Source organism: Carya illinoinensis, chromosome 15, assembly GCF_018687715.1.
Source record: "Carya illinoinensis cultivar Pawnee chromosome 15, C.illinoinensisPawnee_v1, whole genome shotgun sequence".
Classification (NCBI taxonomy): Eukaryota; Viridiplantae; Streptophyta; class Magnoliopsida; order Fagales; family Juglandaceae; genus Carya; species Carya illinoinensis.
In genome coordinates, this window is record NC_056766.1 from 34,963,972 (window position 1) to 34,991,686 (window position 27,715).

General features: G+C 33.6%; 3 protein-coding genes across 6 annotated transcripts; 2 read left to right on the plus strand and 1 right to left on the minus strand.

The window, feature by feature from the left end:
• Positions 1 to 1,256: 1,256 nt before the first annotated feature.
• LOC122296375 (serine/arginine-rich splicing factor SR34A-like) lies at positions 1,257 to 8,727 on the plus strand. 3 transcript variants are annotated; one of them, XM_043105998.1, is made up of 14 exons: positions 1,277 to 1,400; positions 3,349 to 3,615; positions 3,764 to 3,881; positions 4,001 to 4,066; positions 4,153 to 4,227; positions 4,306 to 4,438; positions 4,597 to 4,643; positions 4,729 to 4,786; positions 5,419 to 5,468; positions 5,544 to 5,600; positions 7,087 to 7,166; positions 7,251 to 7,322; positions 7,421 to 7,457; positions 8,336 to 8,727. In XM_043105998.1, the coding sequence occupies exons 3-14, from the start codon at positions 3,795 to 3,797 to the stop codon at positions 8,354 to 8,356; spliced, it is 783 nt and encodes a 260-aa protein (XP_042961932.1). In that variant the 5' UTR covers positions 1,277 to 1,400; positions 3,349 to 3,615; positions 3,764 to 3,794; the 3' UTR covers positions 8,357 to 8,727. The 3 variants fall into 3 exon arrangements, with proteins under 3 accessions (XP_042961931.1, XP_042961932.1, XP_042961933.1); XM_043105999.1 differs by having other exon boundaries at positions 1,344 to 1,400; positions 3,544 to 3,615; XM_043105997.1 differs by lacking the exon at positions 3,349 to 3,615 and having other exon boundaries at positions 1,257 to 1,400.
• Positions 8,728 to 9,874: 1,147 nt separating this feature from the next.
• On the minus strand, positions 9,875 to 12,658 carry LOC122296374. Of its 2 annotated transcripts, none has more exons than XM_043105996.1 (6): positions 12,340 to 12,658; positions 11,770 to 12,236; positions 11,318 to 11,692; positions 10,819 to 11,196; positions 10,503 to 10,711; positions 9,875 to 10,406 (listed from the first exon to the last, which is right to left on the minus strand). In XM_043105996.1, exons 1-6 carry the CDS (start codon positions 12,483 to 12,485, stop codon positions 10,161 to 10,163), a joined length of 1,821 nt encoding a protein of 606 aa, XP_042961930.1. In that variant the 5' UTR covers positions 12,486 to 12,658; the 3' UTR covers positions 9,875 to 10,160. The 2 variants fall into 2 exon arrangements, with proteins under 2 accessions (XP_042961930.1, XP_042961929.1); XM_043105995.1 differs by having other exon boundaries at positions 10,503 to 10,717; positions 12,340 to 12,656.
• An 11,362-nt stretch (positions 12,659 to 24,020) lies between these two features.
• LOC122295899 (protein CUP-SHAPED COTYLEDON 1) lies at positions 24,021 to 26,765 on the plus strand. The gene is made up of 3 exons (XM_043105174.1): positions 24,021 to 24,491; positions 25,464 to 25,732; positions 25,845 to 26,765. The coding sequence occupies exons 1-3, from the start codon at positions 24,338 to 24,340 to the stop codon at positions 26,445 to 26,447; spliced, it is 1,026 nt and encodes a 341-aa protein (XP_042961108.1). The 5' UTR covers positions 24,021 to 24,337; the 3' UTR covers positions 26,448 to 26,765.
• Positions 26,766 to 27,715: the final 950 nt, after the last annotated feature.

Consider the following 27,715-nt stretch of genomic DNA (forward strand, 5'->3'; position numbering starts at 1 on the left):
GCTAAGAGTTGATTATCAAATAGCCACGGTCTCCCCCCCCATACCCTCTCCTTGTCTGCATGAGTCTCAAACACAATGACAAAAGTATTTTGACTTACCTCAAGAAAAATAGCTGCCTTACTTATCCTCCACACTTTTGCCATTGTTGACCCCAGCACCTCCTTGCTAATCTGTCGTGATGAGCATACTTTCCCCACCACACTTCTATCTTCCTTATACCTCAGTTCATTATCTTCTTCATCCTCGAAAATGATCTCAGCAGCTTCTTCCTCTGTCAGCTTGAAATTCCTCCATTTTCCCTCCAAATCATTCATCGTAAACCGTTAACTTCCCAGTACTCACCACCTACCACGGCTGACAACCACCACTTTTCTGGCCTTTTTTATTCCCTCAGCCGAATATTCTCACTTTTTGCACATTTCTGTTATAACCACCTCTGACACTCGTGCCCTTTACGCACACTCACACAACTTCACCTCCTTTTTTCAGAGAGAAAAAAGAGAGAGAAGACTAGCAGTAGCATTACTAGTACTGAAAGTTAAATAAATAAAGTATATCAAATATAAATGAAGAGAGCAATATAAAAATTTATGGGTTCAATATAAAAGACTACATTCACGAATCATTTCAGGGTGAAATACAATATAATTGATTATTATATAATTGTTAATGATCTCACTTAACTCTCATTATAATATAAAAAATAGAGTTAATAAGAGTTAGAGAGAGAGAGAGAGAGAGGGAGAGAGAGAGTGAATGGAAGTGCCACGTTTGTTGAGTTCTCTAATTTTATAGAGGCATTATTCTTTCTTTGGAGTGATGAGTTCCTTATTTTATGTCATTTTAACCTTTTTGTTTGACAGTGAATCTTTCATGTTGCACCACTTCCTTGTCTCATCTATTTATTTTATTTTTGATGGTAAAATTTTAAGAAAAATTATAATTATAATTGTGAATATATAAATGTCGTATAATTATTTTGAAGAAAATAAATAAATATGAGAGTCATATGAAAAGAAATAATTTTTTAATAATAAACTTTATTTTTTTTTTAAAAAATGATTATATAATATTTACATATTTTATGACTATATGAATTATTATTCAAATTTTAATGGGTTGGTCCGAGTTCATTTTATATTCAATAAATATTATTAGTTATATTGTGATAATAAATAAATAAATAACAAAAGTCGTAGAGCCTTTTTCTTTTAATTTTTTTTTGCCGAGTGACCCCGATTGGGTTTATCTGTTTCCAGTCCTTTCCACACGTAATAACGGTGTCGTTTAAAGCCAGGTTTTATTATTCTCGTCTTTCTAGACCTTGATTGCTTCGTGCGCCGTTTCAGTCTGCCTCCCTCCCTCCCTCCAAGTGTTCTCCGAAACCCTAAAACCATAAGGTACATTTCACCCCAACTCAAGCATTGTTTCCTCCAGGATTTGTTGTAATTTGGGGTTCGCAAAACCGGTTTCTACTCAGTTTGGAGGCTCATCTTCTTTTATTTGTCCCTGTTTTTTAGGTTTCCTTTCGAGAATGGTAGTTTAGTGTTCGCAAAACTAGTCACACATTTTGTCTGTTTGATTACGTAAATACTGGATTTAGTTAACTACCATATGGTGGATTCATCACTTTTTATTAATATGTGCTTGGATTTTGTACCCCAAGTCTGTCGTGACCTTTTTAAAATTATATTGCCCACTTTTTCTTCTATATATCAAATCTCCTATATCAGTTTGTGAAATCCGGTGTTTTTGACATTTTGTTTAATGCTATGGCTTCGTTATCTTCTTGTTGCTCATTTTTGTATTCGTAAGAAAAGATAATTCACGACGATCATGAAAACCGTCTCACCTTTTTTTCTCGGGTTAGTTTAAAATGTTTTTGGATTTTGTTTTGGGTATACCTATTGTTTTTTCAATATTTGTTGCTGCTTTAAATCTTGAATATGCAATTAATCTAATCTCCATCTTATATAAGATTGGCTTAGTTTCCTTCAGCTACCTTGGCGTATAGTATGGCAAACTGTTATAGGCCCATAGCTTTGTGTAAAGTATTCATCGAATGTGTTATCATACAGATCTCTCCGTTTTAGGCATTTCTTTTTTTTTTTCCTCCCTATTTTTAGGCCTATTAGAGCATTAGTAGTGAACTAGCTACCCGTTAACTAAAATTTGACTAGCAAATGAATTTTTTCTAGTTTGAATATTTATTTCCATTCTTCCTTTATCATTTTTTATTCTTATGGTAGATGGAAAGTTTATCAAGCTATCATATTGAAAGAAACACACGCATAAAAACATGACAAGTAATAGGAGCAAATGTCGACAAAAGGTGAACTATATATAAACAAACTCTGCTCTGAACTTGAATGGAAAGAAATACATACATACCACAAACGATAAGAGTTAACAACATAACATATAGTACTTGGCCGAAAGACACCAACTACATGTAACATGATACCTTTTCCATTCATTTGCTTTGCTCCAATAACAACAGAACATAAAGTACCTAGAGAGGTCCAGTTCTACCAAGTAGAGCATAGTGAAAGACATGAAAGAAATAAAATAAGAAGAGAAACTGAATGGCCAGGGAATTTGGCTCAACAGATTTGGCCTCCGAAAATAACTCTAGCTATTTTTACTGTTCATTTAACTAGTTCAGTATTTATTTATTTATTTGATGATGAGGGAACCCCCCATGGCAGAGCCCTTAGGACTCACCCATGGAACCTAAACCTCTAAGGAGACTAGCATAGCAACCCACAGCCATGGCCTCCCACTTAAATCACACTTTGATCCCAGGGGGAATTGAACTTGTGACATGGGGCTCATGCACACAAATTCGTCCTTACCACTCGGGCTACCCACGGGTGGGTAACTAACTAGTTCATTATATGATGTTTTTTAAGGGAATTGACTAAAATTTAGCCAAGCAGTGGGTTTGGCATGCCCACTATGGATACTCTTAGTTATTGATCTATCTTTGGTTTCCTTTCTCTTGCAATATGGCAGATTGTGTATGATTTGTTAGGGTTTGTGTGAGTGACATCAAAGAGGTCATTGTGCTTTCGATTGTGTTTCATATGCTTCAATGGTGGAGCCCTGTGCACTGCAATTGAAGAATTATTTTTTGTTATGTTTGATGGTTTAGTGATTGGCTCGATTTGAAGCTTGGTTTGCTTGTTTAATAGAGTCAAGCTCTACCCAGCTCTAGCATGATAAATTTTAGTTGAGCTGAGCTCATGCCAACATATAGATATCTTGAGCCAAGCTTGAACAACCAATACTTGGGTCGGCTTGATTATAGCCCTGACACCAATGCTTTCTTTGCTTTCTTTATGATAGATGACAAGCGCTTGGAGAAAATTGAGCATTGCAATCATACATAGGGATATAGAGAGGGAATGGGAGAATCTGGGTGGAGTTATATGTATTATATATTATTATTGGAGATTCTTGCTCACTCTTAGAAGATCTATACCTCTGCTAATATTCTGGAGAGGATGAGGAGGTCAAATTTTATTTTCAATATTATTATAGCATTGGAGCATCTTGGAGCAAATGAGCAATGGAGCTTGTGGAGCACGGCTCACCTCGAGGATTGCTCTCTTGGTTTGCTTCATTGTTTTGGTCTTGCGTTCCTTTTGATATCATCAACAGTACAAGCTGATGATAATTTGACATGACAATATATGCAGGACATCATTTTAGAGACTGAGACATTGCTTCTTTATTTATGACATTTCATTTGCTTATGCAGTTGGTAATCTGCACTATTTCAAGTGTCAGATATGAGTGGTCGTTTTTCTCGCTCAATCTATGTTGGCAACCTGCCTGCAGATATAAGAGAATGTGAAATTGAAGATCTATTCTACAAGGTTTGGGTGGAAACTTTTTTTCCCTATTAGTTTGTGCTGGTAATTGAGCTTATGCTTAAAAAGTATGGCCTTTAACTGAGTAACTGACATGGCTCTATGATATTGATTTTACCATGCAGTATGGCCGTATATTGGATATTGAATTAAAGATTCCGCCCCGCCCTCCGTGTTATTGTTTTGTGGAGGTACTCATCATCACTTAGTTTTGTTCTTGTATGTATTTATAAGATCCTGAATTTCAATACTCATTTTTTTGCTGATTTGTTGTCAGTTTGATAGTACTCGGGATGCAGAAGATGCAATTAGGGGTCGTGATGGCTATAATTTTGATGGTTGCCGTCTAAGGGTAACAAGAGTAACCAATTTTTTTTTGGTGTACTTTTTTCCTTTTAAATTATTAATTTCTCCATTGTTCTCTATGCAGGTTGAACTTGCCCATGGTGGTGGTGGTAGAGGGCCATCTTCAAGTGATCGTCGCATTGGCTACAGTGGTGGTGGTGGTGGTGGCAGCAGTGGTGGGGGCCGATTTGGTGCTTCACGCCATTCTGAATATCGAGGTGCATTAGTTAGGGGAAAGATTTTTTTCCAAAAGGGTTTAGGAGAATGTGATTGGATAATTATGTGCCTTAGATTGTACTTAGATATTTATATCTTTTGACTTTGTATGTCCAGTGTACTCTGAACAGTTCTGATGTGTGCTTGTGTGGTGTTACAGTTATTGTTCGTGGGCTTCCTTCTTCTGCTTCCTGGCAAGACTTGAAGGTATGGAAGTTTTTACTATAACAAGCAACTTTGAAAATTTTCCCCATGCTGCTGTTGGGTAACCTTATAGGTAAACTGGTTTCAGGATCATATGCGTAAAGCTGGTGATGTATGTTTTGCAGAGGTATCCCGTGACAGTGAAGGTATGCCTTTATATAAAATAATATGTGTCAATTATACAGAAGAAACTACCTATCAAAAAAAAAAAAAAATTATACAGAAGAAACTAATGCCCATGTGATTTTATATGGTTTACATGAGTTTGGTTTTATATTTGATATGATCTTATATGGTTAACAGTGAAGATATGCCTTTCTTCATTATGTTTGTTATGAAATGCAAGTTATGTGGGAAAAAAAAAAAAGAATAGAATGTCTCATAATCATAAAAAAGGTATTGCAGTATGCATGGGAATTATGGTTTGGTTTGCATTTGGTAGGTTGGCTTTATTGTTGTTCTGTTCAGTCTGTATAACTAAAATGGTGAAAGACGGTAGTGCTGGCGCACACGTGTGCGCGCACATATGTTTATGTGGAGGGAGGGAGGGTAGCCCGTCAAACTGTATATTTATTTTTAACTAGATCCACATATTACTGTTATATGTTTGTCTTGTTTAATTTGTGTCAAATCAGTCATGTGCTTTTGAGAAATTGGAGCAGGAGCAATAGTTGTGGTATATAAGCGTTGCCATTCATCTTTCCCCAATAGTTGTCATTGCTAAACGATAGTCTTGTATTTTTGAATTCATTAATCACAATATTGAATTTCTCTCCAGGGACCTTTGGCATTGTTGATTACACTAATCACGATGACATGAAATATGCTGTAAGTTTTTCAAAGAAAACTCTTGATTTTCTGCAATTGTGTTTTAGCCTGATGAGTTACTTGTTTGTTTTTCAGATCCGTAAACTCGATGACACCGAATTCAGAAATCCTTGGGCAAGAGCTTATATTCGGGTAACTTCTCTTTTTATGATTTTGATAGTTTAGTTGGATCATTATAAGCGAAACTATATTTTGGGTGCCTAATAGGTATGTAGGATTTAGGGCTGGTTTGGTTATACAAAACCAACTATTTCATCTCATCTTATATAATCATTATAACTTTACCTATCAAAAAAAATATAATCATTATAACTTTTCCAAATTCTCACACAAAATATAATAAATAATTCAACTTTTTCAAATTTCAAAACAAAACTAATGTTAAAAAATTATATTATAACAATATTTTATTTAACTTTCAACAAAACATCTCATTCCATCTTATCTTATCTGAACTATATAAGCAAACGTGGCCTTAATAGCTAGAACTTAGAAGGAAATGCACAAACCCTCCTCAAGCTACCAAGAAATTTGCATTGTCCCACCTAAACTATCAATTTTGAGAATATCTTGCCAAACTATCAAAAAATCGCAATGTACCTCCTTTGTAAAAAAGTTTACGTAAATACCCTTGATAAAATTTTACAAGATTAAAAAAATTGAAAAAACCAAAAAACTTAAAAACTAAAAACAAATATTTAAAATAAACGTTTCAAAGCTTAATAAATAACCTATATAAGAAAACAGAAAAAAGTTAAATATAAAAGAGAAATAATACTCTATATACAAAGATATAAAAATTAGGAACTAAGAAAATAAAAACAAGTCTAAAAACTAAATATATTTAAAAAAACTAAATATTAAAAATTAAAAATTAAAAAAAAGAAAAGAAGAGAAAGATGTATAAAACCAAATATTTTAAAATTATTGTATGTATTTTCGCTATTTTGGTATAATTTAATTTTACTTTGTTTTGGATTTATTTATTTATTTTTTCATTTTTGAGTTTTATTGTGGCAAGGGTATATTTTAAGTTAGTTTTAATTATTTTTTTCTGTTTTAATTTTTCTGTATTTTTAGGTTTTTTTTTTTTTGGGGGGGGGGGGGGGGGGGGGAGGGGGGGGGGTGTGTGTGGAGACATTGCCAAGTGCGTGGTAGTTTTACGGAAGTTCGAATATTTTTCCTTGGGTTTGTTCCAATTTCATCCCTGAAAATCTTGGATTTTGATGAAAGTAGCGCTTAAATCCATTATATCAGCACAATCAAAATTATCAGGGTGAAAGTAGCGCTTAAATTCTAGCAACCAAATTGGAACCTGGCTTAAATTGTAGGACCAAAGTTTGGTTTGGTCTATTTTATTCTCTATATGTTTGTGAGTTGCTTGATCATCTCTAATAATTTGCTAGTGCATGTTGGTTTACATCCTTTAGAAATGTGCTGTTCTTACTTGAGCTGATTTATTGATCATACACCCTTATTTTAAAAAAATGTTAGATACCAAGGTCTGTTGGCAGGTGTAGGGCATTTGTGTATTTATACACGGTGGGTACTGATATGTATGGGTAGGCCTAAATGTTCATTGTTGTACTGGTGTTTATTTTCACTTCAACTGGTGCAGGTGAAGAAGTATGAGAGCAGTAGAAGCCGCAGCCGAAGTAGGAGCCGCAGCCGAAGCAGAAGTGAAAGAAGGGACAGGAGGTACTGAATGTCATTTTTTTTTTCTATTTCATGTATTTTGCATGTTCTTCTGTGTTGGATGAGTTATGTTGTGTGTGTTGACAGTAAATCACTGGAGCGCTCTATTTCTCGATCGGTATCAAGGTCCAGATCTGCCTCTCCAATCAAATCTTCCAGGTATCTCGAGTTTGCTTACCCTGGTTATTTTATATTCTTAGGTTTTTCTGGTGCTGCTCTGTGACCTATATCAATGATATTACATCTACAACATGCAGGCCAAGATCAAGATCGAGGTCAGGATCTCCCCACAAGGTAATCATAATTCAATATTGAGAAATGTGACAGACACAAAGGGATTACACAAAAGCAAACTTACAAACTGACGTGGGCTCATGTGATACATTAGGTTTACTTTATGATAAATCTAATATATTTCCCGTGAACTCACAAACTGAGTTATATTTCCCATGAACTTTTAAGCCTGAAGATGTTTGTGACTTTAGAAATTGTAATTATCCGATTTGAAGAAATTGTAATGAAAGTGTTCCTTTTAAAGAACACTTGTTTTGCAATTTGCACTTTAAACTGCTAAAGCTGATACACCGCACACCCTCTAACTACCACAAAGCTGCAACGTGTACTCTCTGTTAAGATCTCAGTCAATATTGTGCCATCACCTATTTTCACCTATTTTTCTTCCATCTTAATGAATATAATTGGACGAGGATGCTATTTTGTAGTCAGCAATAGTTGGAAGGTGTAATGTATTAATTTTGGTAAGTTTGGGTGCCTCTTGCAAAACTTGTTAGTTAGAGGGTGGAAAGTGTATTTTCTAAGCAATGATTTCCTTTTTCTAGAGAAAAAAAATCTGTTTTCATGTATCAGAGATTCAAAGTCTCTTATCATTTATGTTTTCGTACTTTTTTGCAAGGAATGATGTAACGGTTAGAGTTGCTTGCCCTGTTTTGGGTAGAACAGGATAAACTTCTTAAGATGTTCATTTTATATGTTTTGTCCATCTTTGTGTATCCATGAGCCATTTATGCTTACCAATCAAAATATATAGTTAGTCATCTCGTATTTGGAAAAAGGGTAAAAGAAAAAAAAAAAAACCTCAGCCTTAAATTTTCTGAATCTCTATTTTTCGGATTATTTTCTGGATGTCTTATGTAAGCTTAATCTCTTTTCAGGCACGGTCGGGTAGTGGCTGATTGATATCCATGGACCTTGCAAGTGATGTTAAAACTCTTCCGGACATTTTTTGGTAGAGGAGTTTGGGTGGAAGTTTTACTGGATTTTTACATAGACTTGGTTGGAATTTATTAATGATGATGCTTAGTAGACTAGGTGTGCGTTGCATCCCTTGATGCCTCTTGAAATATTTGGTCATGCAAATTGGTTATTTTGCCAGTTTCTTTCTATTTAGGCTGTTATCTGCCAAGTGTTTGCCCATCGATATTTTTGGTACATAGTCCAGGAGATTTGTGACTTCTTACCTCTTGTGAGTGGCACTTTCGTTGGTTTGCAAAATTCTAATGTTTGTCATATAATTGATGAGGTCATAATCTCTGATTTTGGCGTATTTTACCTTGTGATGTATGTAGGTTGGTATACATATTTATATATATTAAACCTAATCTTCTGGTATTAGCCTTGTTTTAAAGCCTGATTCACAGAAAAATATTAAATTTTGTAGTTTTTATGGATACTTTGGGTGGTGGGATTTTAAACTCGGCTGTTGTCCTGGGGTAGCACGCCCTCCATCTACTCAAGTATTTATTGCTGCCGGCTTCGCTCGGCGTATTCGACCTTGTTGCTGACTGGTGCTAAATACAAGTTTGGGATGTGCAAGAATCACGAAAGACACAAGCTGCTGAATTTACGTAATGTTTTAAAGTTAACTATTGTCATCCAAGAACACCTATACAAAGTGGTGACTAAACCGAAGAACTACCTCGAATGATTCTATTCGATGTTCGAGAGTATGTGCGGTTATATATATAGAGTGTCTCACTTTGTTCATGTTCAATGGGAATTTATAAGGATGACATAACTCGTCACAGAATTTAGTGGTTTCGGACATTAGATGCCAATGCCTACATTTCTTAAACGAAAAATCAACTTTTTCATAGTATGTACTTTGTTTTAAAAGAAATGTGTGTAGAGCTTGTACACCTTTTAACAAAATTGTATTTAAAATTATTCTGTTACTAAAGACATTTTCATAGACAGAAAAAGGTCTAGTTGTAGTGATGAAATCCCAACTGTATGTAAGTAGAGCCAGAGGAAGTTGAGACTGCAGAAATGCAAAATAAAGGCAATGAGGCACGTCCAAGGTAATTGTACTTACAATTGCATGACTAATATAAAGTAACTCCAATGAGACCCCATGCATTCTGTCTGCATTATTCCTTCCTTTTATTTAATTAATTGCCTACTACATCCGATGATCTAAGTGGGGTCCTCCCTGCAGCCTTGCTTATCAGTCTTTGATCTTTTACTCTGCCCTAAATATCCCTTATTCATGCTGAATACTCTGATATTATAATAAAACAAAAGCTAAAGCTATCGATGCTTTGTCTCTCTATCTTCGCGCGAGTTCCTTGCTTTGTCTTTGGTCTTTCCCTTTCAGAATTCATAAATCTTCTGTCTCTGCTATTATTCCTCTCATGGATTCCATTTCTCCAATATCCGTGTCATCCACTTTAATCACTTTGATTTGTGGGGCACCCCCCCCTCTTGCTTTTTTTTTTTTTTTTGAGAAATTACACAAACCCCCGGAAAATGGGTTCTATTATATTTTTTGATAGTTTGAAAGGTGATAGTCTAAATTGAGATTTTGGAAGGTGGGAATTGCAAACCTGAGTATTTTTCTCCTCTTTTTTTTTTTACACAGTAACTACAAAAGTGTGGAGGATATTCATTTTGTGCATGAGTCATGCATGCTGCATGCACATTCATTATCTAGACATCAAGCAACCAGTACTTGATGGAGATCTATATATATGTGGTGGGTCAGTGTGCTGGGAAGAAAAGTGGCAAGGAATCTCTTTGAAGTTTACCTTCTAAAACTCTCACTCTGCTCATCTTCTCTTCACACCAATGCATTTGTTCTTCGCTTATATCACACATTCTCAAAACCCTAGACACCACTTTCAGATCTATTTGACCCATCAATATCTCCATTTCTTCATCCACACTCAATTTTCTTCGTCTCAAGCATTTCCGACCCCGGCGAAGATCTTTAAGCTTTGTCTTCTTCTGTGAATTTAGAGTGTAAGATTACAGACATTAAAATTCAGAGGAAAACAAAAAGGCTTTAACCTTAGTAATGGACGGATGCAAACACTGGCTTACTTTTTTATTAACCTTTTTGATCAGATGGAGAAGAGTTGGATCAACTGAACCTCTTCGGTTTCTGCTAAAAAATGCTGATATAATTTGGCATGGTTTTTTCTTGTCAGCCTTGAGAAAATTCATGAATGTCCGGATTCCGTCTTCCATTATCATAAGAAATGCTCCTGATGAAACTCTTGATCCAAAACCATCCTGCTTTTTATTATCTTCTGAATCTTTCAAAAAACAGTGATAAAAAAACATAGAATTAATATGGAGAGAGAAAAGATTTCATATCCATAAAGTTAAATTAAAGTGCTTGGCACTTCTGAAGTACCTCGGTATTCTGGCACTAGAAGCAACTTTGGTGCCAAAAGCCTCATTCTTGCATAAACCTCGGGTCTCCGACCTTGCTCATAAGGTTCATTCTCTATATATCTCTGCAAAAGAACTTGGAATTGCTGAAACTCTTGGGCAACATGGGCAGGACAGCCCATGTCAAGATCACTGCGTGAAGCTCTCTTCTGTTGAAAATTCTTGTAGTTCCAGTTAAGAGCTTCCCATGTTAAGCAAATCTGTGCTACATACGCTGCCTCAAGTTCACGATATGGGTTCTGACGAAGATCTGTTGGCGGTTTTTCGTTTATGGTTGCAAACTTATGAACCATTCTCTCTGACATTGATCTTGGACAAACTTGAATAGACCTAAGTGATTCTGAAGTTTGGTTTTTGGTAGTTATAATATGATTATTTCAAAATCAGTTCTTTCGTAAAGATGGAAATCATAATATGTTTTTTGAAAACATAATAAATTTTATGCAAATTAGTGAAAATACCTGTCTCGTGAAGCTTTTGTGCACTGATTTTGTCTAGGAACATCATTTCTTCATCATATTTTTGAAACACTGTGTAGGATTCCCACTTGGGGCAACTCCTTCGGGAGGAAGAAGAAAATGGATCCTGATCAGTACTCACTGAATCCCTATAATTAATGGAACTTCTCCACTCAGATGAGCTCTTGGACGTAGAGCCAACTGTGCACGAGTCACCATAGATCTCATCATCATCGTCAACTAATTCCTTTCCTCGAGCTAGAAACTTATTTGTCTCCAACTTGGGTGGTACAAAAATCAAGAACCTCTCATCCGCCGAGAAATTTGTCTCTGCCGGCTTGTTGTTTGCATTTTCTTCTTTGCACAAATCTTCTGCAACTGCACATGGACTGTCAGATGGTGTGAAGAGTATGAAACAAATTTACTTCGATGCTAGACATAATGCAGTGACGTACCATAAGAGTTTTTATAGTCATCCACGAAATCACTTCTTTTTAGGTACTCTATGGTTATTGGCATTGTTTGATTTTGAGCAGAGTGGCGAAATGAATCAGCATCTCTTGTAAGGATCTCTTCCACAGACACATCTTCGACTCCATTTTCAGAATCCGAACCTCCAGGGAATGCATGAACAGATGAGAGCGTCTCAGGGGTAGAATGATCTTCATGATCTGGGTCGCTGTCTCCGTTTATGCTCTCACAGATGCTTACGAATTCTTCAGAAAATGATTGGTAGCTCTGAGTTGGGTGATTGTTCGGAAAAAACAACAGTGATTCACCGCCCCGAACGGTGTCCGCAGCCAGATCATGATCTTTCTCATCACTGCACTCAACATGAGCACGTCTTTCTTCTTCTTCTTCTTCGTCTTCTTGTAATTCTTCATCCTCGGAAAATATGTAATATTCATATCCATTTTGGTTTCTGCAACACACACGGAAAATTAGAATAAATGGAAAGCAAAAGATCAAAGAGAGCAAGCAAAACACTGTGAGAGATGCATGCTTCTATCATGTCTAGTCTCGACCTTTGAAGAAATGCATTGCTGCCAAGAAAATGGAAGAGCTTGGGAAGCAGAAGGATGGAGAAGTAGAAGAAGAGGAAGAGAAGCTGGAAGCAGCTAGAGACATTGTAGAATAGCCTAAGAAGAGCTTCTTCCTTTGAACATTGCATTTTGATCTTTCCTTCAAAATTATTATGAGTTTCAATTCAAAGCACTCTCTTCACAAAGCAAAGCAGACTCCTAAAAAACGATAAAGTGTATGCTTTCGTCGCTTTCATATCATGCTCTCTTCCTTGTCGGTCAATATATATCCATAATGTCAAATATGTCCCTATATGTAATGTGTTAACAGGTAATTTAGCGTAAATTCGTAGTATTATATATAGTTGTGAAATATAGAAGTCATGTAATCTTTTTATAAAAAAAATAAGATTTATTATTAAAAAGTTAATTTTCTTTGCATGTGGGTCTCAGGGTGGAACTAGGATTTGGTATTTGAAAGGCAATTGACAAAGTGTGATATGTGTGAATATAAGTAATGTGTTTTTTACACTTGATTATATATAAAAGACAGTAATCATACGTTATAAAATTGTATACAAAAAATACATGTCTATAAATTATCTTATAAGATAATTTTTTTTAGAATTTTCATAGTTTGCCGGAGACAATTATAAAAAGAAAAGAAAATGAAATATCAATTTAGGATTTTTCCTTCAAATTAAGCTCGACAACGATCTTTTAAGAAATAAAACTCATCTATTATTATCTCTAAAGTAAAATTCTTGATAATTTATTTCTGAATATAAACTAACAAATGATCTGCAAGAAACTCATCTTCCAATGAAAATTAGATACAACAAGAGCAGACTTTAGGAGCCAAAAAAAGTGTAAACTTTTAGTCTTAGTTTAGATACAGCAAGAGAGAGATAGCTGATAGTTCTAGGGAGTGGGGATAGTTGTTGTTGAATAACCAGTAAAGGAGACTCCTTGACGATGTTCTCTGCATTGGATTGGGATTGTACCTCCATCGATCTCCCAGATGTCTTGTAAAAATTTCTAACTTTTTGGCACCAAGTTTATGTTTTTTTTCATTTCTGGGCACATCAAGTTTGTGACCGCTTCAGAGTTCCAAATTTTCAAAATCGGGTGATTCAAACCCAATGTGATAGAGAATGAAGAGCGAGACTACTAGTCCTCTGAATAAAGTGTTTGTGTGGAGAATGAAAAATAAGGAGTTTTGAGTTTAACGCAGCAGATTTGGATGTTTCAAGGTCTCATTTTCAGCATTGTAGGTTGCAGTAGTAGATATTTCAAACTCGTTTTTGAGGTTTATTGGTAAGTTGAAGATTTGGGTGTCAGTAAAGTGAAAAGTTAGAGTGGGACTAGGTAAGTATTGAGATTTAGGAAGATAATTTCAATAAAAATTTTAGAGGCTTGAATAAAAATTTGATAATCTTTGCCCCGGGGGGGGGGGAGGCGAATTTTAATTATATATAAAACAAATTATACTATATGAATTTTTTGGAAAATACCACCCCCTAACTTACATGTAGTTTCGTTTCTATGGATCCCTTATTTATTTATTTATTTTCAAAATGATTATGTAATATTTACACACTCATAACTGTAAATATCATTTATTGTATAAATATTTCAAGCAACATTAAATGAGCAATAAAATGATATGATCGGTCTATGGAATTGTGCGTTATGGATAATTAAACAAACCAATTAGATACATGAATCAAGCACCTATATATAACAACTTAATAACACTCCAAACATCAAGAGACAAGAGTATATAAATCTAGTATCTATTAAATTGTACGTACGTGTAATTAAAGGATAGAAGATCCTACTGATCTAAGAGCAAAGGGCCCTACCCTATCCAAAAATAAATATATAAACAAATGAACACTACTAATAATAATAATTAAAAAAAATAGAGACAGACATGCACGTACGAAGACCAAGTCACACGCATTGGCACACATTTATGGATTCGACTTTACAAAAGAAATATTAAAATAAACAAAGTTAAAATTATTGTATAATATTCTATGTTAATTAGAATATTTTGGAGAGGCATTGGTAGAGGTATTATATGAGGGCAAAATTCTTTGCCTCCAAATAGAATAAAGAGCCATTTTAACTTTGAGATATATACTTTGCTAATTCTTTTAGATGTCTTCTTGTCTGCCTCTTAACAATGTCTTTAACTTTGTGCCTCTTAACAATGTCTTTAACTTTGTGACTAAGGTTAGTTTCTGATCGCAGCATCTATGTTCTGATCGATCTACACGTACATCAACAACACGCGTACTCATCATCTACAATTTTACTGTTACTTTCTCTTTTTTCTTTTTTAAAGAGCCGGGTGAGAGGTTTTGAATATAGATTTTTCATTTAGAAAATTGAATCATATGCCATCGGACTCTTGGCACATAATCACATTATTTAGCTCTCTATATTAGAGCACTCTCAATGGATGTTTCATCCTATCCTTTAAAATAAATCACTAAATCTCACTTTTTCTATTTTATATACTGACTTTTACAATATATCATAAATCAGGTTATCTATTTTTTCTTCATATCATTTTAATATTATACCTTTTAATATTTTATGAGAGAAAAAGTACAACAAGAGAAATTAATTTTAGAGAAAAAGTATAAGAAGAGATAAAAACAAATAAAAATATGTTTACATTTGTGTACAGTTACGTCTACATCTAGCGGCAACTCTATACACACATGTAAAATAGAAATAAAATGAAGCATCTGTTAGATGTTAGTTTTAAACAACTTTTCTTTAAATTTTACATAACAATGGGTTTAAAACCCATAACCTATTGTGAGTGCTCTTAATATAACTGGTGTTAAAATTTTAATGATAAAGTCTCCATATATATAATTTCATGTATATATAGTGTAATGATTTATATAAATTCTAAATATACAAATCTCGCGTAGTCTTTTTTATAAAAAAGTTGACTTGACCACCATGAAAAAATATGAAAAATATTTACTTTTTTCATTGAGATTTATTTTTTAACAAAAGACTTAAGCAATGCTTATACATTACCTAATATTATATATATATATATATACACACACTATTTTCACTATTTCCAAAGCAGTACTTTTCGATTCTTGATCTTAATCGGCTTTTACCAGTGAGATATGTAATTAAGTTGGGTTTTTAGCAGACATGATATTGGTCAGGTTTAGGTTGAACCCGAATTATTGTACCTTCAATTAGAGCAATTGGCCCAATAATCTTAGGTCCAAATTAGCTTGGGAATTGAATGTTAGGTGCTTAATTATCAATTAATTAATGAAGTAAAAGGACATGATGCAGCACGCAGCCACATACATACATACATACATGGGGTCAATTCTTGATGATTCTTTGAATCAAACAACAATGTGTAGGTATAATATATATATATATATATATATATATATATATATAAAATAGCCAAACATGTCCACTTGGTAGCAAAATCAATGTTACCATCGATACTCTTTTACTTTATACAATGTATTAGTTGAGATTGCATGGGGTTGAAACAAACAAGGTAAACAATTGTGATTGGTTGAAATTATAATCATGATCATCCCCGGCCACCAAGCTAAACTCATCTTATTAATGATATAAAATATATATACTAATCTATTTTAATCAGGGTTTATAATATTCTTAATTATGATTAGGGGTGTAAAAAAAATCGATAAACCCGTAAATCGGACCGGACCGATCCCACTACCGGACCTTTCGAGTTTGATTCGATCCGGTATCGGTTTTATTTTTTTTAAAACATGTCAAAATCAGTCCCGTTTTGATTTTTCTTTTTTCAAAACCGAACCGAACCGGTTTATATATATATTTTAATTAATATATAACTATATATAAAATAGTTTTGTATTATATGATAAATTACTAATTAATATACTATTAAATTTTAAAATCTTATATCATTTTGTTTATTGTATTAATAGTTATACTAATATTATATAGTGCATATTAATAGTTATACTAATACTATATCACTATATATTATAATATAATATAATATATTATCACTATATTATATAATATATAATATAGTACATTAAAATAAGAAATCGAACCAAATCGGACCGGAAATAGGTAAAATTGGAGTATCGATCTAAGAGGATAACTGGTACATAATCGATTTTGAAAAATACAAAACTAGTGCATAATGGTTCGGTTCTAAATTTTGTCCATAACCGGACCGAACTGGACCAGTTACACCCTAAGTATGATGTCACTTAATGTTATACATTAATTTAAGTGACTTTTTACCTAAAATATAATTTATATTATTGCTCCCATGGATACATGCACCTCTTCACCTCAACGTATGAACATGTTGGAATAAAGCTGCTCGAGTAATTCGAAGGAAGAAAGCTTGAGTAATATTGCTGGTTCCTTAATTCCTTTATATACATATATATATATATATATATATATATAGATATATATGTCTATTGTTCTAGGGGACCGGTCATCAGTTTTGACCGTGAGCTGCACCGTCAAGGGACGTTCCATGTTCAGTTGGGTTGACTTGATCGATCCAGCTGGGCGCCGCCCCCGCCCATCACGTCTTCAGCAGATTGGCCGGCTCGCGGTTTCAGAGTCCCACTCGGTCCCCATAGCTGCACCTCTTAAGTTTCTTACGTCTCTCTCACTTTGGTAGGCCAGCCGAATAGGTGAGCCAACGGTTACCTCGCATTATAATCCCGAGCAAGAGTATCTTGTAGCCACAAATTAATGTGTTTTTTGCACGTGATTATATATAAAATAATAATCATACGTCATAATATTATATATAAAAAATACATATTTATAAATTATCTTATAAGATAAATTTTTTAAGATTTCTGTAGTTTGTTATAAACAATTATAGAAAGAAAAGAAAATAAAATACCAATTTAAGATTTTTCCTTCAAATTAAGCTCAGCGATGATCTTTTATGGAATAAAATTCATCTATTTTCATCTCTAAAATAAAATTCTTAATAATTTCTTTCTCAATATAAACTATTAAATAATCTACAAAAAAACTCATCTTCCAATAAAGATTAGATACAACGAGAGAAAACTTTAGGAATAAAAAAAAGTACAAACTTTTAGTCTTAGTTTAGATATAACAAGAGAGAGATAGCTGATAGTTTTGGGGAGTGGGATAGTTGTTATTGTTGAATAACCAATAAATGAGGCTTCCTGACGACGTTCTCTGTGCTGGATTGGGGTTGTACCTCTATTGATCTCCCAGATATCTCGTAAAAATTTCTAAATTTTTTGCACCAAGTTTACGTCTTTTTTCGTTTCTGGGCACATCAAATTTGTGTCCGGTTCAGAGTTCCAAATTTTCAAAATTGGACGATTTGGGCCCAATGTGATAGATAGAGAACTAATTAAGAGCCAGACTACCAATCTTTTGAATAAAGTGTTTGCGTGGAGAAGAAAAATATGGAGTTCTGAGTTCATTACAGCAGATTTGGGTGTTCTGTGTTTCATTTGAGGTCTCGTTTCAAGCAGTGCAGGCTACAACAACAGATTTTTCAAACTTGTTTTCGAGGTTTATTACTAAGTTGAAGATTTGGGTGTCAGTAAAGTGAAAAGTTAGAGTTAGACTAGGTAAGTATTGGGATTTGGAAAGATAATTTCAATAAAAATTTTAGAAACTTGAATATTGGGGGGTAATTTTTTTATTTTTGGCAATCTAGGGCAATTTTAATTATATATATAAAAAATTATATATATTTATATACTATATGAATTTTTTGTAAAAGTTTGGGGGCCTTAATTAACTTACATGTAGTTCCGCTCATGTATATCTCGTATTTATTCACTTTCTTTAAAGTGATTGTGCGATATTTACACACTCATAACTGCAAGTATTATTTTTCGTAGAGCAACATTAAAGTGATCGGTCTATGGAATTGTGTGTCAGGGAATTAAACAAATCAATTACATACATGAATCATGCACCAATATATATATATATATATATATATAATACTCCAAACATCAAGAGACAAGAGTATACAAACGTGGTATCTATTAAATTGTACGAGTGAATAAAGCATACAAGATCTTATTGATCTAAGAGCAAAGGGCCCTACCCTATCCAAAAATAAATATATAAACAAATTAACACTAATAATAATAATAATTAAAAAAAAAAAAAAGACTGGCATGCACGTACGAAAACCAAGTCATACGCATTGGCACACATTTATTTATGGATTCAACTTTACAAAAGAAATATTAAAATAAACAAAGCTAAAATTATTGTATAATATTCTCATGTTAATTAGAATATTTTGGAGAGGCATTGGTAGAGGTATTATATAAGGGCAAATTAAATTCTTTGCCTCCAAATAGAATAAAGAGCCATTTTAACTTTAAGCTATATACTCTGCTAATTCTTTTAGATGTCTTCTTGTCTGCCCCTTAATAATGTCTTTAACTTTGTGACTAAGGTTAGTTTCTGATCGCAGCATATATGTTCTGATCGATCTACACACGATTGACTATCAACTCAACAACACGAGTGTACACACACACTGTTCTTACCATTTCCAAAGTAACACTTTTTGATTGATCTTAATTGGCTTTTACCACCGAGATATTTAATTAAAGCCTATTTTGGATTTGGAAAGCGTTCCATCTTATCTCATCTCATCATTAAACTTTTTTAATTTTAACACAAAATATAATAAACAATTTAAAATAATAATAATATTAAAAAATAATATTCTAATAATATTTTTTTAACTTTTATCTTTTATCTAAAACTATCTCGTCTTATCTATCTATTCAAACTAGCCCTAAGTTGAGCTTTTAGGCAAACATGATATTGGTCAGGAACCCGAATTATTGCATCTTCAATTAGAGCAATTGGCCCAATCTTAGGTCCAAATTAGCTTGGGAATTGACATGAAAAGCCATGAATGTTAGGTGCTTAATTATCAATTAATTAATAAAGTAAAAGGACATGATGCAGCACGCAGCCACATACATACATACATGGGGTCAATTCTTGATCATTCTTTGAATCAAATAGGTACTATAATAATAGCCAAACCTGCCCACTTGGTTGCAAAATCAATGTTACATTTATAATCTTTTACTTTATACAATGCATTAGTTTAGATTGGATGCGGTTGAAACCAACAAGGAAAACAATTGTGATTGGTTGAAATTAAAATCGTGATCATCCCCTGGCCTCCAAGCTAAAGTACTCATCTTATTAATGATATAAAATATACTAATCAACATTAATCTGGGTATATAATATTCTAATTAATGATGTCATTTAATGTTATGCATTAATTTAAGAGACTTTTTACTTACAATTTATATTATTGCTCCCATGCATGCATCTCTTTACCTCAACGTGTGAACATGTTGGAATAAAGCTTGAGTAATTCTAAGGAAGAAAGCTTCAGTTATATTGCAGGTTCCTTAATTCATTTATATATATGTCTATTGTTCTAGGGGACAGGTCATCAGTTTTGACCGTGAGCTGCACCGTCATGGGACGTTCCATGTTCAGTTGGGTTGACTTGATCGATCCAGCTGGGCGCCGCCCCCGCCCATCACGTCTTCAGCGGATTGACCTCACGGTTTCAGAGCCCCTCCCTGGCCCCATAGCTGCACCCTCTAGGTCTGCTTCGGAGATGGGTCTTCTTACCTCTCTCTCTCTCACTTAGGTGGGCCAGCCGAATAGGCGAGCAACGGTTAGTTTGCAAGAGAATCTCGAGCAAGAGTATTCGTTTAAGAAAAATACTTTATTCATTAAAGATTATAAAAAATTAAATTTATAAATTGATATAATTTAATGTGATATATTATATTATAAAATTATTTTTATTTTAAAATAAATCTAATAGATTCTTAAAATAATATTAGTTTGTAGATTTTATTTTATATAATTTCTTTATATTTATAATAATTTTTTTACTTTAATTGCTCAAATATCGCAAGTAAGGACTGCTTTGCTCGAGAACGACAAAGGACTTATATGTCTTGGTGATTGTTAAATGAAAAAAAAAAAAAAAAAAAACTCTCCTATTAATTTTTTATTTCATTTCTTTCCTTACCAACCATTAATTTTTTTAAGACAATAATTCGCTAATATGTATATGGTTCCCAGACCAATGAATCCTGAGCAAGGACATTACTATTTTTGGGGATTTTCGAGCAAGTTCAATGCTCTTACTTGGGACTAAGCCTATTTCCATATGCAAGACTTTACTTGGGATTATCGAGTAGGAAGAAAGTATACTCTTTCTCGAGATTCCAATGTCTTGCTCAGAAATCCCAAGCAAAAACATCAGTGTCTCTCGGGAGCAAGAGCCCTCGTTATTATATTTTCCGAAGTTGTGCTTTTATTAGGCAGTACATTTCAAAAATTTAATTGAAAGAAGGTGATATTTCTTTTGCCCCATAAGCGGATGCAAAGAGGTACGATATAATAAGAGAGTCCCTATCAATGAAACCCCAAATCCACTACTTCATCATGTATATGTCATTGAAGTACTTTTAAACATTCATATCATTATTATCTTTAAAACAAGAAAGCGATAGTTATGTATTCATTTTTCTCAACAAAATGGCATATCAAGGATTATTAATAAATAAACTACGCACGTACGTACCTGATGAGAGAGAGAGAGAGAGAGAGAGAGAGAGTCATGGCTAATTAAAATGGGTTTCTAGAAAGCCAAAGTTGCAGCTAGGAAATGTATTGAGGAATACTAAAATGTTGTTAGGATTGACATTTGTGGGAGATTTGAAGAGAAAGTAGACATAAAGCCAACGTGAGAAACGTAAGCTTATAACGCCAAGAGAGATATGCAGTCGTGTGGGTTGGTGAACATTTTAACTACTCCTAGGAATACTCGTCCGCCTTGAAAAACTAAGAACCACATCATCATCAGAATTGATGTTATCCTAAAGCCTGCCCGCAGGTTCTTAGATAAGTTTATGTATATAAAATATTCTATGCCAATAATATTCCTTTTCCACTTATGCATGGATATCTTTTAAGGAAAATACTACTCTGCGGGCATATTGTACCGCTTAAGTGTATCACTTAGTATTTTTAATTTTTTTTTATTTAATAGTTAAGAAAGTGATTTTTAATATATTAATATATATTTTTATATTTTAAAAATATTTAAATATATTTAAAAAATATGAAAAGATAAAAAGAATAAAAAATAAAAGATGAAATTTGGCCTGGACGGCACGTGGCAGAGTAGCACAGCTCTATCTTTAAGGGTTTATTTTTTTTCGAGAAGATATTTTAATTTGTTCCCTAGGATTAGAGATAATATTAATGTTTGGTTCACTCGAGATTCAGAATTAATTAATTAATTTTGATGAATTAATATCTATAATCTTACCCAAGAAAAAAGAAATTTGAAATATATATATATATATATATTAAGAAACAATTACCTTGGGTCTTTTCTTTATTTTATATTTTGCTAAAATCAAATGGATACTAGTCTTGTTTTCATAATCAATATATTTACCTTAATCCTTAATGTGGACATATAATTTTCTCGTTCTTGCTTTGAAGGTATTGGTTGATCTCAACATGATGCATGTATGTTAATATATAAAATAAATAATAAAATATATCTCCTCTCACCAATTTAAACTTTCAGGATAAGTAGTATTTTCACATAGTATCAGAGTAGATGTTATGAGTTTGAATCTTGAATCTATACTTTATAAGTATTGGGCAACCCATTGAAAGAAAGTTTAGCCTACACGCGAGGGAAAGTGTTAAGATATAAAATAAATAATAAAATTTATATCTTTCCATTAGTTTAAACTTTTAGGACAAATGATGATTTCATAATGTAGTACAATATTTATGGCAGTAAAAGATTATGATTCTATGAATAATAGATAACGATTTTGTCTCTTTAACTGAACAGTCGTAATTTCCTTTTGAAATTATGGTCATGGAAAAGAAACCTAGATACAATTATTTTTTATGTTTTTTTTAGAGATTATGTTTTTCTGAAGTTATTTGTGGGTGTACTGATCAATTGAACTCATTTGTTTTTCAAGGAGTTAAAAGATTTATTTATCTTTTAAATATAGGGTTTTCAAATTAAATTTTTCAAGGAAGCATTTCCACCCCTTTTTTTGTGTAAATTAAAAATATAGGTGGTGATTAGAGGACGACCTTACTTGGGCTATTTATATATATATATATATATATATATATATATATATATATATATATATTATATAAGAACTTAAAGTTAAGAAGCCAGTCATGTCCATTATTCATGTACGTACGTGCATGAGTCTCATTTCCAAATTCACAACGCTCATCATCATCATGAAATCCATTTAATTATGACACAACAAAACATTTAGATCGAGTAGTCTACAAATTAATAGTACACCGATCGAGTGGATGAATGAGAAATGATTTGTATAAACTTTAAATAAACAAGCTACATACTTTGTGCAAGATTTTATAAAAAAAGTAGACCCCATATTAAAAAAGTGTAAAAAAAATATTAGTGGGGCCCGTGCCTAATTTTTACAAAAAGTCCATGCGAGACTTGTCTATATGAGACTTATGTTTGATCTATTACATAATTAATTTCCTGTAATCAACAATAATCCTAGAGGCAAAATATTGTATATATCAAGCTAGCTATTGCCACGATTAACAAAACAAGCAATAATTAATATAAATTAAACAGTACTCATGATCATCAGCAAATAAATCATGATATACAAAAAATGATAGGTAAGGCTAATGTACTTTGTGAGCAATAGAATTTTATTTTCAAGTAAAATTCAAATTATATATGTCAAGTTCGCTCATGTGAATATTGTTGTGCACGCCTTGAATGAAGTCATGATGTTCGTTCGAGTCAACATCGAGAACGTACGTACGTGTTGCGCGCGCGAAATCTATAGGTCATGAAGTTCTCTAGCTAGAGCTAATTAGCTAGCAAGAACTATTACTCAACTCTAAGATGTTGATCGGTACTCAACTGATCTAATTACTCATGAATTGCACAACAAATATTACAAAGCCTTAAGATGTTTAAATCATTAGTAAATATTATTTATCTTCTTAATTTGCAATGAATGCATATATCTTTGTGAATTAAATACAATTAGAAAGTACCATTTATAGTACATTAATCACACGTACAAACCCCGACAATCCCAAAATTGGTAGCCCGGATCATGACGGTGGATCATATGCCATGCATGCATGCAGCAAGTCGTGTCAATGGCAAATTAAATGGGGTAGCATGATCAACGTCTTCATGTTTCCATTGGACAAAGGGTGCAAATGATCATGATCATGAGGTCGATTAGCCAGTCGAGGTTACGTACGGTGGGTAGGAATGGGTGAAGGTGGTTGGACAGGATCATGGAAATAGAGATTTCAGTATCTGTAACAGAGACTCAACCCTCGTGCGCAGATAATTGCCACTCATCCACTTCAATGTTTTATGTCTATTTTGTTACACAACTTTCACACCCACTTGTTTGAATATTTTTTGTTTTCCCTTTAGTCAATGCCCACAGGTGTTTGGTAATTCTTGAGTAATATTAATCCCAGAACCCTAATATTAATAATGACAGCTAAGGAAATCCAACCACCAATTCCTGCATAGCAATTTCCATGCTCTCGATCTCCCCATCTTTTGTCAAAGTGTTAGCTGTATATAACAAAATAAAAAAAGACCCGAAACTCTGGCTGCTAGCTTAGCTTCTCCTTCAAGTGCGACTTCTTAGAACAAAAACTGCACAGTACCACTGCAAACCATTATTAATATATACTGCCCTCGCTATATATCAAGCTTACGTTTTCGAGAATCATTTTCGTACGTATGTATTCTTCTTAATTGGCCTTTAAGAAATACAAATAATTTCTGCATCTAGCTAGCTAGCTTGGCCTTTTTTGGAAGAATTAATCGTGAAGATCGATGGAAGAAAGTCTTCCTCCTGGGTTCAGGTTCCATCCCACTGATGAAGAACTCATCTCGTATTATCTAACTGCAAAGGTTTCTGATGTTGGTTTCACATCCAAAGCTGTAGCAGTTGTTGATCTCAATAAGTGTGAACCTTGGGACCTCCCAGGTATATATTCTACATGATATAGTTCCAGTAATATTGTCGGATTACTTAATTTTCTGCATTAAATGATTGAATTGTACTTTAATTTCTGCGCATGCATGCCATGATCTTTGTTTCCTCCAGCTTCTATCAGCTTGTAATGCATCGTTTAATGCTGTGTCTATTTGGATTTTAGGGTCGTGATCTGTTTAGTGATCTTAATTCTGTCCTAAACTCGCTTGTTGGTAAAAAAATGTTCGGTTTTTAGACGAATTTCAGGAAAGAAAATGTTTGGCCAAAATGAACCCTGAAAAGTTTGGGCGATCAGCTTCTTTCCAAACAAATTAATTGTATGCGCTTTTCTTTTTCCCTTGCCTTTTCTTTTAATCCAAACAAACAGATTCTTATTAGATCGTTGCTAAATCGTGAATAACTAGTTTCGTTTTCTTTCATATATATTTTGGAACTAATTAATTAGTTTCTGATGGAATAACTTCTTTTCAATATGTTTCTTCTAATGAATTTCAAGTACTATTTTCTGCCTGTTTTGATCCGGAATATTTGGATTATGCAAAGCCTTTCTGTCTTTATGCTTTTTGCTCCACTTGGTCCTTGAATTTAAGACAACATATATAAATGGGTCCTTCCAAAAAATGTCTTTTTTCCTTTTCATTGGGACTTTTTCCCCAAACACCAAATGCAGAAAATTGATAGATCTTTCCAAACAAATATATTTTTACATACGTTACTATATGTGTGTGTGTATGTATATATATATTTATTATTTTTTGAATCACTAGTCTTCTTTTGCTTCGTATTTCCACCTGATTAGGTACACTGAGTCAGAAGAATATAGCATGCATTAAGGTGTTCAAAGAATATGATTCTGATAAAACATTAATTATAAAAATTTATTTTTGTAATTTATTTCGTCAATGGAAAGAAAAGAAAATACTGATCATGTTAAACAATTCTATATATACGTGCATGGTTTAGCCAAGGCCTCCATGGGAGAAAAAGAATGGTATTTTTTCAGCTTGCGAGACAGAAAATACCCAACAGGACTTCGAACAAACCGAGCCACTGAAGCTGGCTATTGGAAAACGACAGGGAAGGACAAGGAAATATTTCGTGCAGGATCAGTACTGGTTGGGATGAAGAAAACCCTAGTTTTCTACAAGGGAAGAGCTCCCAGGGGTGAGAAAAGCAATTGGGTTATGCATGAATACCGGCTAGAAAGCAAGCATCCTTTCAGATCAACAAAGGTATTTAACAAACAAAAGGCGCACACAACTTGCATGCATGCCCCCGGTGTCTAATGAATTCTTTTGATTTGGTTAATTCTTAAGAGATTTTGGGTGTTCTTTTCTTTTCCAGGAAGAATGGGTGGTTTGTCGTGTTTTCCAAAAGAGTGCAGTGAAAAAACCACAGCAGGTCACGCCAATATCCTCGCAGCTGCCATCGGATCTTGAGTCTCCATGCGAAACAAACTCAAATGTAAATGAATTCGGAGACGTTGAGTTACCAAATCTAAATAGCAATATTGCAAATTCATCAAGCAGATTCGTCAGTAATATATCACCACAAAGTAGTTATCACAGTGACAACAGCAATGCTAACAATATCATGAACATGAACTTGAACATGAATTGGGCCGCAGTAAGGGAGGCGGCGGCAGCGGCTACACTTCCATCACTCTCATGGCGTCCAGCTTCCAGCCAGCTGCTAAACTCAGCTGCAGGTCTCTCGGTGAATTCCTTGCTTTTCAAGGCATTACAGCAGAGAAGCTATCCATCAAGAGAAGCTGCAAGTACTAATGATCATCACTATTCGTACAATATGCCACAAGGGATAATTTCTCACTTGGGATCAAATGATTTGAGTTCTAACTTGCAGGCCTCTTCCTCCAAAGTCTTGGAATCTGTGCATGAAGTACAGCAGCAGTCGGAGCAACCATTCAATTTGGACTCCATTTGGTGAAGAAACCAAGTTAAAGTACTGTGAGAACTAACTTCTTGTTAAAAAAAACTCCTGAACATGCCTGAACATGAGATATATATCTATTTATATATATATATATATATATATATATGTATATTATATGAAATATCAACCCCAGAACTCTTCAATTGTACTTGTCATAAGGGGCCTAGCAAAGGCTACTAATATTGTATCTTAGTTTGTTCAGCTGGTTACTTTAGTTGAATTTTAAAATTGGGAAACTTAATTCCCATCTGTTTATGTTGTTAATTAGTCAAGCTCAATGTCAAATTATTGCATGGGAAAATATTATTGTAACTCTCGAGTGGTACTGATGTCGATCTTGTAGTAATGTTCGACTGATTAGAACCCTCCTGCATGCATGTCCATGCATATATATATATATATATATATTAGTCTACAATATTGTTCCTGGATATATAATCTCAACACGTACATTAATCCTTAATGTTGGGTGTATCATATTATTCATGAATGGAGGTAACTCAATATTTTAGAAATAATGCATATCATGGCATACATTAAAAGTAGTACTCTAGAATACAAGATCGAGTTTTTACTGATTTTAATTCACAAGATAAATGATATATACCATTAATTAATATAACAATTAACTAAGCTTAAAATGAAATTTTCACGTGTGAATTCCAATCTTCTTCATGATCTACTAAGTCAAAGTTTGAAAAATGAATTGGATATACGTGATCATCCATGCATGAATAGATCAGTTTTCCAAGTTCCTAAAATATATCTATATATATATATATATATAATTCCATGCACCAGTTTACGCCACGTACGCCAACCCCGTCCTGTCGATATAATTAATAATGTAGTTACTTAATTTTGTCTCTGCAGAATATATCTGTTTTTCCTTCTGTTTTGATCTTTTTGGATCGAATGATCGATGAGGCAGGCTTCTAACGTGGCTTTCATATATTAATCGGCTTTTAAACAGCTACGTGAATAATAGTAATTTTTCTTGTAACTGCATGCATGAATAATGGCATATTGTCCCTGGGATTGTTCTTCCTTTCTTCGTTCTTTTTTTTTTTTTTTTTTGAAAGAGGAGAGGGGTGGTGGGATCTTGTCTTTTAATCGAACATTATTTTCCTCGATCGAGTCTTTGTCGGGGAGCCAGAAGACTTTAATGTTGGTCATTTCTTGCAGATAGCTAGCTAGCGGCCTGATTGCATTTCAGCATATGATCATAATCGATATAATTCAATAAAAGACAGCCAGAAGAC